This window comes from Leucopleurus acutus (assembly GCF_964270905.1).
Source record: "Leucopleurus acutus genome assembly, chromosome: 15".
NCBI lineage: Eukaryota > Metazoa > Chordata > Mammalia > Artiodactyla > Delphinidae > Leucopleurus > Leucopleurus acutus.
The window spans coordinates 12,319,151-12,338,838 of NC_139157.1; the positions used below are offsets into that span (position 1 = coordinate 12,319,151).

Genomic DNA, 19,688 nt, shown 5'->3' on the forward strand with positions numbered 1-19,688 from the left:
TTGGGAAATAATGAATATTATGAATATTGTTACAAATGAAACATCACAATTACAATTTTAAAAAGGAGCCCAATACCTAAAGAAATCCCATTACATCTTTTATGATCAATCTAAAATGGCACTTTTGTATAAATCCAAGTTTACTTAAAAGCACAGAATACCTCCATAAAAGGGAGATATTATAACACTAGAAAGAATGGTAAGATAAAGTAGGTCTCCAAACAAATTTTATATTGTGGAAAATATAAACTACCAAGAATAAAGGGACTGTATCATGAATGATATATAAAGAACTAAGTCACCCAACTGCACGTGTAGAAGCAAAATGAAGCTCAAACCCCAATATCAAAATCACTGATCTTGCAAAATCAGTTCTCAACTTGGGTCTTTTTCAACCTCCACCTCTAGGAATTGACAAAAGAGTATAAGGAAGTACTCAAATATGTAAAATATTTCAGAAAGACTAATAAAAGTTAGGCAACGCAGCCTAATTATAGGAAAAACTAAAATTTAAACCTTTTTGCCCCCCTAGGACTAGAATTACAGCAACTCGCTATAGGGATACTGCTTACATGGTACTAATCAGTATGAACTTGACTAGCAATTACATACACTATGGTGTTAACTAAAACTGAGAAACTGATTATTACGAAGAAATGACTCCCTAGTTAAACATTCCTAAAACATGATCTCACAGGTGTTGAGGATTAGTAAGAAGAGTTGGTACACAAGTTGGGGACTATTATAATAATTAACAGAAAAGAGCAACTCAAAACTACTGTTCCCTTGCTACAAACTCTGTGATTGTGAACCAAGTTACTCCAACTCTGAATTTGTCTCCCTATATGTAAAAGGAATACAACCACAGTGATTATAAAAAACAATATTGTATTATAAATTTCAAAGTTGCTAAGAAACTAAATCTTAATTGTTCCCACCACAAAAAAGAAATGATAATTATTTGACATGATAGAGGTGTTAGCTAACACTACAGAGGTAATCATATCCCAATATATAATCATATCAAATCAATATGTTGTACACCTTAAACAATGCTATATGTCAATTATATCTCAATAAAATTATTTTTTAAAACTTACTCTAATGACATTTAAACTGAAAGAAAAGAAAGCAGAATAAAAATTAAGAGCCAAAAAGAGCATTAAAGAACTGTTCCAAAAAAAAAAAAAAAAAAAAAGGAACTGTTCCAAGTGTCTTAATTTATGAAGGAACAGGCTCCCCAAAGACAAGTAACATTTTCAAGTTTAGAAATAAATTAAAACTAAAATCAGAATTAAAGTTCTATTAGTCTTTATTCCACAAAATTGACCAAAGAGTTGGTAAATAAGTATATGTTTGAGAACAAATCAAAATGTTTTTAAAGCACAGTCCTGGCTTATGCCTTTAAAATGGTACAATAAAACTAAAATTCTTAACAACACAGCAAGATAATTTTCAACTTTATCCTGAGCTCTATTGTTTGCTCCTAATTCAGTACTCATACATCCTTCACATTATTTACTTCTTACCTCACCATTCACCTTGAGCATCCTACCTACCATCCACCCACTTGTTTTTCATCTTTGATTTTCTATTAATGGTCAACCCTTGGTATAACCAGCAGAATCCACTGCAACCAATGCTAGTTCTTGAGCTTCTTTGAGCAGTTTTACCTATTTGAAAAGGTTGTGATTCATGACTTTTATTCTTTCTTAACAATCTTATGAAGAACAAAGAGAAAATCTACTTTTAATATTCTACCAAATTTTATCTTATGATCTTGCAGTTAGCATTAATTAGGTCCACTGGACCCTTAGCTATATCTAAGATATGGTACGGGATCTTAGAGGCTTTATTTTCCTATATACTGAAACATTTTGCCATTTCATCATCCTAAGAATTATTCCATTATTACTCATCAATTACTCCCAACTGTAGCCAAAAAGACTAAAATAATAACAAAAAAAACGGAATTGTTGAGAAGGGTGATTCAACAGTGAAACCATCATCATTCAGTTTTACTGAATCACCAAAACCACTGCATTATATTTCAAGAAGGTATAAATAAGACTGGAGACATATCTGTAGTCTGCTTTTAGCTTTCCTTGGACAATGGATATTTAGATGTTTCATTTTCTGTCCATAATGGCAAAGAGAAGAAAACTGACAAAGAAACGTATTTCACAAAAATTTTTTTTTTTTTTTGGGCACAAAGCCTGTGGGATCTTAGCTCCCCGACCAGGGATTGAACCCGCGCCCTTGCCAGTGTAAGCGCAGAGTCCAAACCACTGGACCACCAGGAATTCCCAGTATTTCACAACACTTAGACAAAGCAGATGATGAATGCAAAAAAAAAGACAGCAGCATTCTAGACTCTAATGGTAACGGTGAAATTTAATGTTTAAGTGAAATATCAGACGGTGAGTTTTCAAATGACTGCATCCCAAACGTATTTCTCAAACTCAAGAACTGATGAGCGAAAAATGTATCTCTAAGGACAAAAATCTCTAAGGGTATTTTCATTCAATTAGTCATTCAACAGGAAGGACTTCATCTTATAGTATTTTGGAACAAGACGCTGGACTGTCTGTTTTGTTAAAAGAACATGTGACATTTGAACTTAGTTGACATAAAAAGGTTTGCTATATTTCAACTATATTAAAATTCCTAATTATGTTTATTTTCCCCTATCCCTTTAGCTTCGCTTTTAAATTATTTGTAAGATGACTAAAAAATATTTTTAAAAAACCAAAAAGACTCCATAGGACCCAGGTGGCAAATGACTTTTTACCCTGATATACTGATATATGTCCTTAGAATACATCCTGGTATATTCATCTTTAGTTTCTTCAGCAATGTCTTCAGGCAAAGCATCAGTGATAATAATGAGGGACTTCCCTGGTGGTCCAGTGGTTAAGAATCCACCTTCCAATGCAGGGGGCCCGAGTTCAATCCCTGGTCAGGGAACTAAGATCCCACATGCTGCGGGGCAACTAAGCCCACACCGCAACTACTGAGCCCATGTGCCACAACGAAAGATCCTGCATGTCGCAACGAAGATCCCACGTGCCACAACTGAGACCCGACGCAGCCAAATAAATAAATAAAGATAATATCGAAAAAAATAGAAGACAAGGATAACAACAGCAGAGACTTTTTTCAAAGTTGGATTAACATTCACTCAGTATCACATTTTGATCCCTTATAAATCTACTTTCCTCTATTTTTTTCTGTATAAGTGGCAGGAAAGACTGTCAAAAAACCTTACTGAAATCCACACATGCTATGCTACACCTACAGCATTTTCCTAATTTATGAGTCTAATAACCTTACAACATCAACCTCAGTACCCTGAAATGCAACTCAAGTCTCTTAATTATCACCCATCTTAGTTATCATGTTCAATTCTCCTCTTTCCATTATATTCTCCTCTATAAAAAACTACTGAAGCAAAGTAAGTTACATATTTCTGATATCCCACTGACAGCTCTTTATTAAGTAGCTGAATCTTCTATAATCTTTTTATTCCTAACATTCTTTTTAAAGCCCTTTTATTAGTCTTATCATTTTCATCATCAGCATTTCATTCTATGACTCTGACATCTTTTGGATATTCTGATAAAACAATTATCAAAATCACAACTCCAACTTACTCAAGACAATAGAAATCATTCCTCTTATGATATGATTGTTAGTCCCTTCACAATTCAACCATTCTCAGGAAATGCTCCCATTTTCCACTGGTTTTCCATCATTAGATAAAAGACCTCAACCCACACCCAAGTGTGGTCAAAGCTGCAAGGAACAGAGTGGCACTAGCAAACCTATTCTTTTCTCTGAGGCGCTCTAATAAATTTTAGGCAGCAATACGGAGCTTACTGGTAAACAAAAATGCTTAATTTTTCTGCATGTTTCACCCCATCTTAAATACACTAAAGGCAACTGGTTTGATAGAGCCAATTACACAACTTATTAAATTTGTTACTCTGTTGATATTTACTTTTCAATTTTAAATTTGTGATAGGCTTTAAACACTATTCACCTTATGCATTAGAAAAGTTGCTTTTTTTCTTCACTACTCCCTTTTCTTCACTGCTTATTTTTGAATAAGGAAGCTTTTAAGAACATCTACTTTCAAAGAGATCTTATTACTATATCTTCTAAAATTTTGGAGATGGTATAGAGTAATCAACTAAGACCAGAGTTCTTTTTTCTGTTTTTGGTTGGTAAGATTCTTAAAACAAAATCACTCTCAAGTTTTTAGTAACTTTCACTTCAGTAACTTGGTGTTAATTACAAGCTCAAGCTCAAGATCCAGGTCAAGAGTACTACACCTTTACTGTCTCTGCTAAACCTTCATTCTACTGCTTCTGCTAAAACTTCTGAAATGAAATTGGAACTAAGGCAATTCAAAAGTGTCACATCTATAGCTGAACAAATCTGTTTAGATAAACTCTTCCATTACTACTACCTCTTGCCTCTGTAACAGCTCTGACAACCTGTTTCTCTTCCTTGAGTCACAACTTATGTTTTTCTTTAAATAACATCCAGGTTATTTTTATTTATTTATTTATTTTTTTGGCCACACTGTGTGGCATGGGGGATCTTAGTTCCCTGACCAGGGATCGAACCCGGTCCCCTGCATTGGGAGTGTGGAGTCTTAACCACTGGACTGCCAGGGGAGTCCCCAAATGTTCTTTATTGTGCTTTGTCTTCAAGTTTCTGAATTCTTAGGCAGATATATTTTATTTTCTTGACATAAAATAATGCACCTACCCAACTACTTCTATCAGAATTATTTCTACAAAACAAGGTATGGAATTCCATTCTCATCATTCCAGGTACAAGTTCCAACATACAAATATCATCAAAATCCATTTTACAAGGACTTCCCTGGTGGCGCAGTGGTTGAGAGTCCGCCTGCCACTGCAGAGATCGAACACGGTTTCGATCCCCGGTCCCGGAGGATCCCACATGCTGTGGAGCGGCTGGGCCCGCGTGTCACAACTGTTGAGGCCCGCACCCCTGGAGCCCAGGCTCCGCAACAAGAGTGGCCCCTGCTCACTGCAGCTAGAGGGAGCTCACGTGCAGCGGCGAAGACCCAACACCGCCAAAAATAAATAAATAAATTTATATTTTTTTAAAAAATCCATTTTACATTTACTCTTTGCATTAAAAGGACAAGTTCGGGGACTATCCCTTCTTACGTAATCCTCCCTCTTCCATATTTCCATAGTCCTTCATATATACCTCTATTTCAGAAACCAGGATTCTGCCTTGTGTTCATATAGATATATGCACTCCATTAGAGAAGAGCTTACTTGAGGCCAGACACTTCTCTGTTCATCTCTATATGTATTACCTAACAATGCTCATACTTTAAAAATATTTGTGGTATTGTATTAAATTCATTAGAGTCAAAAAGGTTTGATTAGGAAGAAGTGTGAGTGGGGGGAATTCCCAGAAACTCATATCCAAACAGTTTAACATCCGTAAGTATTTCTCATATAGAGCAAAAAGAGGCTTTGTAATGGATTTAACCCTAGCTTCACAACAATTTGACATATTTTATCAATTCTAAGGTATGATTTTTCTTTACATTTTATCACCCTGAAATTTAGAAGATTCTTAAAACTCCAGGGGATGTTATATATACAAGTATCTAAAAATTCTTAGCTATACGTAAAATAATGGTGGGTCTTAAGACTGATGATATATGATACTGTGTACTTTAACAGTAGATGTTTCGATTTCACTAAGCTTCAATTTCCTACAATGTAAATGAGATTCAAAATACCTATCGCATAAGCATTAACTGTAATCATGCCTAATAAAGCTCCTGCCACATACTAATAACAGTCTAATTAAAGACAGCAATCTATTTTGTCATCATCACCACCAACAACAGTAAAATCATCACTATCTTGGCTTGACAGGGAATTGAGAGGAAAGGAAAGTTTTCAGCTGTAATACTGAAACACCATCTCTGTCTTCTGTTCTCTAATTCCAGTATACTGAAATTAATGTTCTCAATGGATACTTAAGTTGCCAGTAAACATTTTGATTACCAAAAAACAAAATGAAACAAACAAACAAACAAAAACTGTAAAGGTCCTGAAAAGACTGATCTCCCTAGTAATAAATAGCTGAAGAAAAAAAATCACCAAATGACAGACTGTACAAAGCAGTAACTCTAAAGACCACAAGATGGGGATATAAACCTTTTGAGGCTGTTGCTGTTCCAGGAGTTGCTGTCTGAGATGTTCAAGATTTTGCTGCTGTAGCTGTTCTGCTATCTGATGAAAGATGGAATTGTTCACAGATTCTGAAACATGAGAACTAAAAGGAAAAACAAGTGGAAATGTATATTAAAATCCAATAAAGATAATATGATAATAACTGAATATTCAAAAAGAACACCCCAAAATGCAATTAAATGGAACATACTCTACTATTATACTCTATGTTTACTTTTGAAATATTCACACAGAAAATAGAATACCTCAGAACATTAATACGTTAAAATAGAAATATACTCTTCAATAGTGTTTCAATAGATGGATCACATGTTAGAGATACTCTGATGAAGATCTGATATTACTGCCTCACAGTATTAAAATACATATAAATTAGTACTTTTTACATTACAGCAATTTAAGAAAATCTCAATAAAACACTTATAAAAAGAGTTAAAAGTACTTAAGCATTGTCACTCTAACTCCTTCTTTAAACTATGAGACAGTGGGAAAAATGTTCCATCAATCACTATATGTGAAATCTACCATCATAATTGATTATACACTTCATAAAACTAATCTGCTTTCTTTAGAAAAGCATTCATATTATTAGGTATGTTAACGGAAACAGTGTTTAGATAAGAGGAATTAATAATTTAACTATACTCTGGGAAATTCACACCTGGAATACACCTGGAATTCTGGGTGCCACAAGGCAAGACATGAACAAAAAAGAGGGCATCCCAAAAGGGGCAATCAGGATGGTGAGAAGTCTTGAAACAGTTGGAAAAAAGTGTACTTCATCTGGAGCAAATAAACCTAAGGGGAAGAATGATACCTATCTTCAAATACTGGAATGGCTATGTCTCAAAAGAAAATGGAGCAAATTTGTTTCCTTGCTTCAGAAAGCAAAATGGATCAGTGTATAGAAAGCAAATCAAATAAGATTCAGTAACAAAAGATCATACAGTATTAAAAATTACCTTCTTGTCATAGAAGGCATTAAAACAATGGATAAATAACCTATACAGATGGTTAAAGGAGATTACTACATTGCTCAGGACACTAAGCTACATGATCTCAAATGCTTCTTACAACTTTAGAATTCATAATCTAAAACATTAGTTTTTAATTTTTTCAAGTAGAATCTCTATCATAAGCATATAATTGCAATTTTACATATAAGTATATTTTTAATATATTATCACAATATAGAAAACTAAATAACCACTGAAATAAGATTTCTAGAGGCTTTCCCCACTCATCATCCCTTTCTAATCGTCCCACCTTCCACCCCTGCTCTCCAACATCCTCCTTCCCTCTGGTCCTCTCATGAACCCTCACCGAACCTAAGGCTCTGCAGAACTGTATCACTGATTTAAAGAAAAACATACAATCCATTTCTTTAACAAACAAAATCCCTACAACCCTATTCCTTACTTCTGATTAGTCTGATCTACTCCCAGAATTTAGTATACTTCCTAGTAGTGCCCACTGGCACTAGAAGCAAACGTCTTTCCTATAAATATTCTTACAACGGAGTTAAATAACTTAAAGCCTAATATAGACAACAGAAAATAACACAACTAGATTTATCAACACATCAATTTTCCAGTAAAGAATATAGACATATCCCAATTATTTACAAAGTTCTTAGGAAGAGTCAAAATAACACAGGGAAGCAACAAGCAGCAATTCTACCATCTTTCTGTAATGTGAGAGCTCAAGAGCCTGAAATAATAACTCAACTCACTCAAAGTACACTTAGTAGCTCAATGGCAACGTCCCATACAATGTTTATAAAGATAACAGAAAAAATTTATGGTTTATAAAGAAAAACATAATGACTCTTACAGTTGAGAAGCTGGAATTTCCTTTTTGGGTTCTTCACTATGCTCAGAATCTTCCCCAAAATCAAACCTATCCATCAACTTCTAAGTGGGGGGGGGGGGGGGGGGAAGAGAAAGAGACAAATTTAAAAATGCTTTGCACAAATAAAAGTTGCAAATGCTATTTTGAAGGTCACTGACACCCCATTAATTTATCTCTATCATTTAAATGTAAATGTTTCATATCATTTTATTGTTATACTCCAATAAAACATTTTATTTGAGTGGATCTTTACTTTTCTTCAGGGCATTTTGACAGACATTGCCTTATGAAGCAAAACAATCATGACACGCAGGATAAATACCAATACTCTTAACTTTATAAAAGAGAGGATTAGGATTAAAATAATTAAGTGGCTTGTCAATAGTAACAGAGCTTGATTAAAAAAAAAATCTAGAACTATAATCAACAGATCTGTTACTAGCGCAGTTCTCTCAGAATGCTCCATTGTCTTCTAAATGGTCAATTTAAAGACTTTTTGGAAGCTGCAGGCTAAAAAAGTCTAAGTAATAATCTCATAAATCAATATTTATACTTCTATGAAAATTACAGTAGCAGAAATAAAAATAATACAGATAACACTTCCAAAGTATTATAATATTCCCATAAATAGCAAGAATATTAAGCATATCACACAAGTTAAACATAAAAGATTTTCAACTTTAAAAACACTATTCTTGGGGCTTCCCTGGTAGCGCAGTGGTTGAGAGTCCGCCTGCCAATGCAGGGGACACGGGTTCGTGCCCCTGTCTGGGAAGTTCTCACATGCCGCGGAGCGGCTGGGCCTGTGAGCCATGGCCGCTGAGCCTGCATGCCCGGAGCCTGTGCTCCACAACGGGAGAGGCCACAACAGCGAGAGGCCCGCGTACAGCAAAAAAAAACCAAAAAAAAACCCACTATTCTTTAGTTAGACCTCGATTTATCACAGCATAGTAACAACTTGTAAAGAAGCTTTCCTTTGAACTTTCACATACTTTACAATTTTAATTCTAGCAGATTAAAATTATAGGATGGACACCATAATTAATATATTTGTGACATCCATAAAATAAATTAGGAAGTATAAAAAATAATTATCTGCCTCAACAGTGAATACAGGGGGCTTCCCTGGTGGCGCAGTGGTTGAGAATCCACCTGCCAATGCAGGGGACACGGGTTCGAGCCCTGGTCCAGGAAGATCCCACATGCCACGGAGCAACTAAGCCTGTGCGCCACAACTACTGAGCCTGCCGCTCTAGAGCCCGCGAGCCCCAACTACTGAAGCCCGTGGGCCTAGAGCCTGTGCTCCACAACAAGAGAAGCCACCGCAGTGAGAAGCCCGTGCACCGCAACTAGAGAAAGCCCACACGCAGCAACGAAGACCCAACGCATCCAAAAATAAAATAAATTTATTTTAAAAAAAGTGAATACACAATTTTACTAACCAGTTATTATTAGTCAAAAGAAAATATTCTAAATGTTGCCAGTGGAATTATAAAATTACTTAATTTCTTTCAGAAATTTGAACTTTTTCTAAAATTTGTATCTTATAGAGTATGATGGATGTTAAAATATAAAATAGTGCTATGGTAAAATGTAATTTACAGAATTGGAATATACATGATAGTACAGAAAATTCAGTTCTTCATACAGAACAGATCTCTTATCTTAGTTTTTACCTTGTTAAAAGACACTCCCTGTTCTAGGGGATTAAGGGTGCTGGCTGCTGCAGCCGCTGCTGTGAGCTGTGCTGTAAGAGCCTGCAGCTGGACCACAAGGCCGGCATCCAGGGCTTGCAAGATGGAAGGCTGAGGCTTCTGCTGCTGTATCTGTAAAGTCTGTATTAACTGCTGAAGCTAAAGGGTGGGGAAAAAAAAATAAAATAAAATTACTACAAACAGGTGTTGGGTTTGTAATAAGAATACTCATCTAAAACTTTTGGTCAATAAAATTTACCATTCTACAGTCTAGAGACCAAGAAAAAATATACAGTAACTTAAAACAATTTTTTTTTTTTAAAAAAAAGACTTTTTGTGTGTGCCATATATAACACAGTCCTTAATAAGTTTGTCTTGCTTCTGGAAAGTCAGGGAAGTTTAAACAAAATAAAATGATCACACCATGACCAACGGATAAAAAAACTCATCACAAGCAGACTTTTTTCCACTAAGCTTTTTCATCCCTTCTTCAATTAACTCAATCTCTGTAAAAGGACGAGCACTTACAACTGCTTTTACTATCATTCAGATTTACCATCTGATAACACATTCCTGAAAGCAGCTAAGAAAATAAGAAATCTGTCCCTTGGAGCAGTCTGAAACTAAGGAAATTAAAGGTGAATAGTGTCAACAAGAGTTGAAAGCAATCCCTGTCCCTCCATTCACCCTCCCTCTTAAAAAATAGAAACAGTAGTAAGATGCTGAAGATAGTTCAGTTCAGTAAACCCTATATATAACCTAGTAGTAATTAATACTTTCCTACTCAAGATGTAAACCCAAGTTAAATCTGAAAATCATCAGTTTAGAATAGAAAAAGAAAAATAGAAAAGCTATTGCTAAATAAGACATTTGCACTCTTTAAGTTCAGTTTACAGTGGGAGAAGGTAAAAACATGCACGATGACAGTAAGTAAAATAATTTCATCTGAAATAGCAACATTAAGAAACAAAGTAGTGTCTTTACCTATCATACCAACATTTACTACAAACTACTAATGTGATAGGAAAGAAACTACAAAAACATATGATAGTTGAGCTACTGCACTGAGGAAGCTCCAAAACAGGATGGATGAATAAGAGGGAGGGAGAGAGGGAGGAAAGAAGAAAGTAAGGCACTTATCACATTTCTCCTTTACACATTTTAAATGTTCCTTTTGACATCTCCATTTCCCCCCACAGCACTGTTATTCTTTCAGGCACCCAGGCTCAAACACTGCAGCACCCTACTTTCTTTCCTCTGCTCTGACTTCATATCTTATAGATCACTGTGTCTTCCTGACTCCTTGTTCTATTCTTCCAGAAAATCCACACTCTGGCCAAACGTATTTTTTTAATAGATGTCTTTTAAAATGACATTTGCTTTACGAATTACTTTCAAAATATCATTATCACAAAAGGTTATTAATTCTATAATTTAATCTAATATCCAATTCAGTTTCCCAACTGTCCCCAAAATGTAGAAACTGGATCCAATCTAAGACGATAACTGAACTGTTTTTTTACATTTGTAAATCACTAAAATGGTTCCATATTTTTTTTGAGATTGTCTTTTAAAGAGTCCACAACTGCACCGTTTTTTACTTATTCATATCACAATTAACCTGGTTTTTAGAGGATAAGTTAAAAAAAAAAAAACCAAACAGACGCTAAGACTATCCTCATATCTTTCCATGACTAGTTCCATTTAAAGTCTCAATTCAAATGTCACTTTGTCAAAGATGCCTTCTCCTGGCTACCCCAATTCTGACCCCTCCCCCTGTTTTAAGTCATGTATCGCTATCGAAATAATGTTTTATACTTCTTTATTGTCTGTCTCCCCTAAGATAGATAGGTGTCTTCTTCAAGGTAGAAGACTTCCCTGCCTTGTGACTGGAATAACAATAGCACCTAATAACGTCTGGCACAAACTGTGCACTTAATTATTTTGGTGTGGAACGAATTATTTGTAAAATAATCTTTAATGGCATAAAAGTGTTCATGATGCATTACTAAATGAAAAGAAAACCAAGTTACACAGTACTATATGTAGTGTGGTCATTTTTAAAAAATAAAACACATACTCCTTAGGTGGTACATAATGAAACAATGTGTTAGGAAAATAATGAGTCCTAAATCATTGACATAATAAAAAAGCTGCTCACCTGTTGGCCTTGAGGACTTTGTAAGATCTGAGCTACAGCTGCAAGTGTATCTGTATTTGTTATCTGAGACACCCACGGATCAGGTAAACCTTGGACCACATTGGCTGGAGTAACAGGTGTCACAGGAGTTCCTTTTAGAAAAGACATCAAACCCAACCCCAATAAATATGTAGGTACATAAATAAGACTTGGAAAAGTAGAGAGATTTGTTCTGTCACTTTTATAAAATATGTACAGATTTATATAAATGTAATTTTACTGTCTCCATTTTGAAAAACCATTACAGAATCAGGTATGTTAAAACAACAACAATTTAAAAAAAAACGACCTAAAAGAGCTATCCATACTTGTTCTCAATTAACTAAGTTACTACTTTAAAGGACCCTACAGGGATTTCCCTGGTGGTGCAGTGGCTAAGACTCCACGCTCCTAATGCAGGGGGCACAGGTTCAACCCCTGGTCAGGGAACTAAGATCCCACATGCCCCATGGCATGGCCAAAAATAAAAAATAACTTAAAAAAATAAACAAAATAAAGGAGGCTTTAATACTTGCAAGTCATTAAAAATCTTATTAAAGAAGAAAATTCAATGACATAAGGAAATATTCAAAATGCAATCTTTCATGAAAAAAATTATTATAAAATAGTGTGCATAACATAAAACTATTTTTGTTCCAAAATATGTGTGTCTGTGTATGTATACACACACACATCAAAAACAAAATATATATACCAAAATGCTAACAAATGTAATTCTTGGACTATGATAAAAAATTTCAAATGTCATTTAAATACCTTAAAAAAAAACAAAACATGCTTTTGAGATTACTACTAAACATACTCCTCTCCATTAAATAAATTTTTCAGGGTTCTCTTTATATTAGTAGTCTTAGTTCACTGTGAATATCAAGATGATATATATGCAAGTTTAAAAGATTACAGTCTAAATCAGGAAAAACTTAACTGACACACCAATTTCCAAAGCTGATTATGTTTCTAGGGATTTTAAAAACTAAGCTTTTCAATTTTTAGAAAAGAATTACACACAAATATAACTTCTGATTTTATTTTTCACTTAAACTGCATTTCCTTTCATTTACCTAATGCTAGACAAATTCTCCTGCACTGTCAAATTATTATTTCATCTATGAATAATCACCTGAAAAGCATAAATAGAATACTCAGAAAATCTATCAAAGCAACATACCTGGGGTATTGCTCATAGCAGCAGTAGTACTGGCCAAAACAGGTGTGACAACTGGAGGAGGAATCCCTGCTGCCATATCCAAAAGAGGTTGAATAATCTCACTTTTAAATACATTATTCTTCTGCCATAAGTTTAATACTCTCACTATTTTACTCTACAGGAAAAAAGAAAAATGGTATTTTGGTTTTTTTGCTTTCAAAACCTTAGCACAGTCATATCTTAGAGGCTACTTGGACAATAGATAGGAAGGATGGATTAAAATACTGCTATGATACTTTCCAGCCCTGATATTATGCTTCTATAATTTTGCATTTATTAACTTTATCTCACTTGCAAAAATATTCATTCTGATGAATATACAAGTTAATGAAAGCAATATTTAGCAGAAAGAAGGAAGGAATGGTAACTAGGTTTCACCTTCTACATGAACACTAATGAGATGGTTACAGTTAGCTGGAGAACTGTGTTAAGGCTTAGCACATAAACTGTGTTAAGGCTTAGCTTAGCACATAAACTGTGTTAAGGCTTAGCACTAAAGTTATATTTACTGTTGATTTTAATTTTATCTTTTAAAAAAGTAACTTCAAGAGAAAATCCCTATCTTATGTGACTTTAAAAAAAATTTTTCATTTTAAAACTATCTAAAAACAAGAAAGGGTATTTCCTCACATAAGAATTTAACCAAATTTACTTTCTGCCACCACTGTTCAGCATATAAAAGTTCTGTAAACAGCAGTATTAGTTACTGACTACTGTAATGCTATTTAACTCCAGTAGAATAAGTTAAATGACAGAGGCTGAAATTAGTACTAAAAAGAGCCTTTTGTTAAATAATCTATTTTGTAATAGGTTGTTTTTTTTTTTTGGCGGTACGCGGGCCTCTCACTGTTGTTGGCCTCTCCTGTTGCGGAGCACAGGCTCCGGACGCTCAGGCTCAGCGGCCATGGCTCACGGGCCCAGCTGCTCCGCGGTATGTGGGATCTTCCCAGACCGGGGCACGAACCCGTGTCCCCTGCATCGGCAGGCAGACTCTCAACCACTGCGCCACCAGGGAAGCCCCAGGAATTTTTAAGAATATCTGGTTCACCTTTAAATCACTCATAATATTATATCGACATATTTTCAAACTATGTCCAAGCTAAATTAACATGCAAATTTTTGTATTTCAAATGAAGCATAAGAAAGTTACACAAAGAATGCTTCATATCTTCTGATTTAACTATTTTTCCTAAGATGTAGGCACTAAGAAAGTGTCTTATATTTTTTTTGCTTTACATAAAAAAAAAAATCTTCCAGTTCCCAAGATACTCACCAAGCACTAAAAGTAGTCCCCGTCTGGTAAGTATCATTCTATGTATCTACCTACACACAAATAATGCCTCTCCTTTATGGAGTTTATGCACTGAGATTACAGCAGCAATGTAATCTTTCCTACTATGGTTATTAAAAAAAAAAATCCCTATATACTAAACTTTATTATAAATGAGAAACATTATTATTATGAAATCTATGAATTCAAGACTGACTTGTTCATTGTAACTGATAGAAATCCAAGTCCAAACCAGTGAAATTCCTAAATCAAAGTGTTTAAGTTACTTCAAAAATGTTTATATAAAATTTCAAATGAGTTATTTTAGGTGGGATTCTAAGGCATCTACTTTAAGTCTCAACTGTGATGGGTTACTTAAAAACTAGAAGCATTCTTTCTGCCTGCATAGAATTATCAACGTACCAAAGTTAATTAAAAGAAAAAAATCTGCTTCAAGAAGCATATCCAAGAACAGTTTACAAAGAATGATACAATGATAAATTTATCTCCATGTCTATTATAACAAGACTTCTTTTGTTTCAAAACTGTACAATAGTTAAAATAAAATAAAATAAAACTGAAAAACAATGATAAATTTATCTCCATATCTATCTATTATAACAAGACTTCTTTTGTTTCAAAACTGTACAATAGTTAAAATTAAATTAAATTAAATTAAAAATAAAAACTACCTAGGGCTTCCCTGGTGGCTAGGTGGTTGAGAGTCCACCTGCCGATGCAGGGGACACGGGTTCGTGCCCCGGTCCGGGAAGATCCCACATGCCGCAGAGCGGCTAGGCCCGTGAGCCATGGCCGCTGAGCCTGCGCGTCCGGAGCCTGTGCTCCGCAACGGGAGAGGCCACAACAGTGAGAGGCCCGCGTACCGCAAATAAATAAATAAATAAATAATAAAATAAAAACATAAAGACTACCTAATCTTGTACTTGAGGGAAGGTAAAAGATTTGTGGTGAGCTTTTAAGTTTTGTGGCTCTTCCTCAGAGTAACAGTTAGTCTTCACCTGTTCGTTCCTTTTCCTACAAAATCAATACTGCAATCAACTCTGTCAGAAAAAGGACACTAAATTTCCAAATCAGCATCCAAGATACGTAACCTTCTACTATCTTTGAGCACCTATGAGGATAAACAGCACCTTTTTATTCTCCCTCAGGTCCCAAAGCTTTTGTTTAATGTGGGAAAGAATATTTATTCATTCAGATCCAGCAGACCCAGTAGTGTGGTTTCTAGCACTAAGAAAACTCTACCATGACAAAGGAATTTTGATATGCAGTTATTTTCTATTAATTATTTGGTAAATCCACTTTTCACAGACACTAAATAGGTAAATATCAGCTCACGTCAAATAATCAAAATTCTGAATTGGTTGTGCGTGTAAATAAATAAGATTTTAGGATAATTCCAAATGCTTATTAGAGCCAGTTTCTTTAACACCAACTGCTTCAATAAATTAAAAAGTAGCAAAATCAACTATATCTTTCCACTCTGTTTAAGAAAAGTCTAATAACAAAGAGGAACATGGAGAGTGCGATAACTAAATATTTAAATTCGGAATAACAAAGAGTAAACAATAACATAAAACGATAAAATTAAGATAATGTAAAGAGTCTCATTAAGACAAAAAAGGTAATTACTGTAGTGACTTAAAAAAAAAGAAAAAAGGCAGCATACCTTGTCGTCTCCAGGGCAACGATATAAATTCTGGAAAGTGCTAATGATGTTATTACTAAATCTGGGTGCGAACACATCCTTTTCTTGACCAAACTGATGTCGAGATTGTCGTACAATAGAGTCAATAACATAAAGTCCAGGTACCTTGTATTCTGGTTTACACTGAAGAAAAAAAGAAGAGTGGGAAGGGAAGCAAATGAGAAGGTCAAAATTCTTGATATACAAATGTCACCACAAATCCTGTACAAACACAAAAACACTGCTCATACTGAGGTGATGAACATTCGAGGTTGACTATTCCACACCGTTGGTCTCTGGAATGGTATTTGAAAGAATCTACTTTGGCTACTCTACATATTCAGTTCAACTGCCAATCACCTAAGTTCTGAAATAGCACTGAGTAACTGGCTTGAACAATAAAAAACAAAAGATAAGGTACTGTTATAATAAAAAAAAATGTTTAATGATTTTGAAAAGCCAAATAAAAGGAAGCAGCAAATTCAGGAAAGAAAAGCACTGGTAAAAGCATTGCCAACATGCCTTAGACTTCGTCTGAAACATATAGGGAAAGGATTTCTGTACTAATGAAGGTACAAATCAAATGACAAATTTTAACACTCCAAACACAATGAACCCAAAGTTTCAAAACTTTTCTCAAATACCACACCTATACAAAGGACAAGACACTACCATTATGATTCTAGGAATCTATCCCATGAAAACATTTTTTAGCTACTCCACTGATCAATGTTTCTCAAGCTTATCCATTACCCAATCTGAAGAATATGAAAGTCTCCTACTTTCCAGAGCACAAGGAAGAATCCTTTCACTATCAAGCTCACTGCTTCGATTTCTTCCATATCCAGAAGCATAAGAACACCTGCCTCCCAAACATATACTGATAAAAATGAAATTATGGCTGCAAAAAGCAGGTTCAAATTCTGGGTGTAATTTGGTATTTCACCCAGAGTAATTTCATAGAAATCATATATGGACTAAATCAAAACTGCATTCTTGAAAAACTTCCTGGAAACCCAAGGACCAGTGGGTAAAGGATCCTCAATCTACCTCCAACGCAGACATACATGCTTCTAAACAGGATTTTCAGTCAAGACAATGAGTGATTTCATTCTGCAAAAAGACTAGATGATTCTTCATTTGTTCCTTCAAATCCCTTTTAAGAACCTTCTCTTTAAGATCATTATTAAGAAAATGAAGAGACCTTTAGCACCAATTCACAAGTGTCTACTGCAAGGTTCTGGCTGTTTAGTACTTGAAACATTTAATAAAAGGGCAGTAATGCTGGTGACTGGACATTAAAGTTTTAGGTTTAACCTACCAAAAAGTTTCAAAACTGTCTGCTCGGGCTTCCCTGGTGGCGCAGTGGTTGACAGTCTGCCTGCCGATGCAGGGGACACGGGACACGATGCCCCGGTCCGGGAGGATCCCACATGCCGCGGAGCGGCTGGGCCCGTGAGCCATGGCCGCTGAGCCTGCGCGTCCGGAGCCTGTGCTCCGCAACGCGAGAGGCCACAGCAGTGAGAGGCCCGCGTACCGCAAAACAAAACAAAACAAAAAAACCTGTCTGCTCTATTGAAAGTTACTGTTTTAAAAGTCTGAAATAGTTTTTTCCCTCACGTTCCCCCCCAAATCTAGCATATCTGTCCCTCAGTTCATATAACTGGCCAAGGCTATTTTCCTTTGACTACCAGACATTCAAAGAAATATTCACCTAGCCAGGCAAATAATACATCCAGTAAAGAAAAGAAATTTTTTTTAATTTAATGAAAAGCAAGACAACTCTGTTAAAAATTATCTATTTCCCAATGCCGAAAACACAGATAAAATAATCTGATATATAATCTATTACTTTACAGAAATGATTATCTTGAGACTAAGGCTAAATAAAATTTATAAGTTGCTGGTAAGAGTTATTAAAATTAATACTGAATGGTAAGTAATAAAAGTGATTAATGCAGTGAGTTTTGTTTAAACAAATACACCTTTTTCTCTGATTTATAATAAAAACTCGATTATAAACTCACAATACATAAGAATCATGAGTACATACACAATAAATGGGCCTTCCTCGCCTACTGTGAAGATTCCAAAGCTTCAAAAATGTTAGCAGTTTTATTATTAAGCTATAAAGATAATTCTTCTTCCACAATATCTTTAGAAACACTATATTAACGTGTTATGGTACAGAATTTCCTTCACTGACAGACTAGGCATTTTTATGTGTCTGCCACATAAAATGGCAAAAAAAAATTATGTACGATTTAAATGTTGTAGAAGTTTTAAGGTTACAATATTTGGTAAACTTGGCTAAGTCACCAACTAGAAACTTGAGAGGCGAATTAAGACCAAAAAATCTGAAATGTTTTCAATCTCTTTTTCAAGTTCTGGCAGTACTGAAAACACAAGAATTCCTAAGACTCCAATGTCACGAGGTAGTTTTTACACTTTGAATAACAATTGTGGCTGTACTTACAAAGCACTAAATGATGCTGACAGGAGCATGTAAGAAAAGAGGGCTGGTCTCAGGAAACAGTTATACCTAATACCAAATGAATTCTCACAGTGAATAGAGCATGCTTCCAAAGGAAGGAGAGGAAAAGGAACCATTCTGAGACAGCCACAGCATTCAGTTCTTCACAAGGTCTTCTCTCAGGAGAAACTCTTTAACCAGAGCCTAACTTGCCGAGGTTGTATCAGAGCCTAACTAACCCACACTTAGGGAAACAGAACTTGCATTTCAACAAGATCTCTAGGTAATTCCTGTGCACAAAAGTAGTTTAAGAAGCACTGTTTATAGACACTGAACCTTTTGAAAAAGATTTTTAAAAGCTTTAGAACAATGAAATTTTCCAATCACCAACATTCGTATTTTCTAGTTGGATTTACCTAAAACACAGCATACGTGTTATTTTACCCCATGCCTTAAGCTTCAACTCACCAGTTGTTCACCTCAAAATATGTTTTACCAATACTTTAAGTTTTGAGAGAACAAGACTTTAAGAGAAAAAAAGCTGAATCACATAAAGGTTAACTGATTTATTCAAGATTATCTAGCTAGTTTAGTGACACAGTAATATCACTTTGATTCATGCTCCAGTCAACTATTTTCGTTCAAGAAACACACTGCAACCTTGCCAAGTCCTTAATGCCATTTACCTCTGATCCTCAAACTGGTTCTGCTTACATCTAGGCATGAACAATGGGCAGAATACAAAACCTAAATTCAATTACAGATATCCTACAGTACAATATTACAAGTTATAAAAGTTATGTACTCCTCCCAAAAAAATGTGGCACCAATAGGGCACTGATCACAAAGGGGCAAAGAAATATAATCTAGCCACCTCGGGCCCTGGTTACAAAAAAAATTGCTAAGTGTATGCCAAACAGCTGTTTTCAACTTCATCTCCCTCTGCTTACCCCGGAAAATGGAACTTCAGGTCTATATAATAAGATGTAGGATGTGTAATGCCCTAATGCATGAGACAAAATGAATCAGCA

The 19,688-nt window shown here is 35.1% G+C and overlaps 1 protein-coding gene across 1 annotated transcript in view; it reads right to left on the reverse strand.

Annotated features, from left to right (window-relative positions):
• SCAF8 (SR-related CTD associated factor 8) overlaps positions 1-19,688 on the reverse strand; it is a 79,336-nt gene that overhangs the window by 22,254 nt on the left and 37,394 nt on the right. Inside the window, 6 exon segments of the mRNA XM_082855881.1 lie at positions 6,222-6,339; positions 8,091-8,170; positions 9,785-9,961; positions 11,964-12,094; positions 13,171-13,324; positions 16,167-16,328. Coding sequence (XP_082712007.1) covers positions 6,222-6,339; positions 8,091-8,170; positions 9,785-9,961; positions 11,964-12,094; positions 13,171-13,324; positions 16,167-16,328 — 822 coding nt within the window.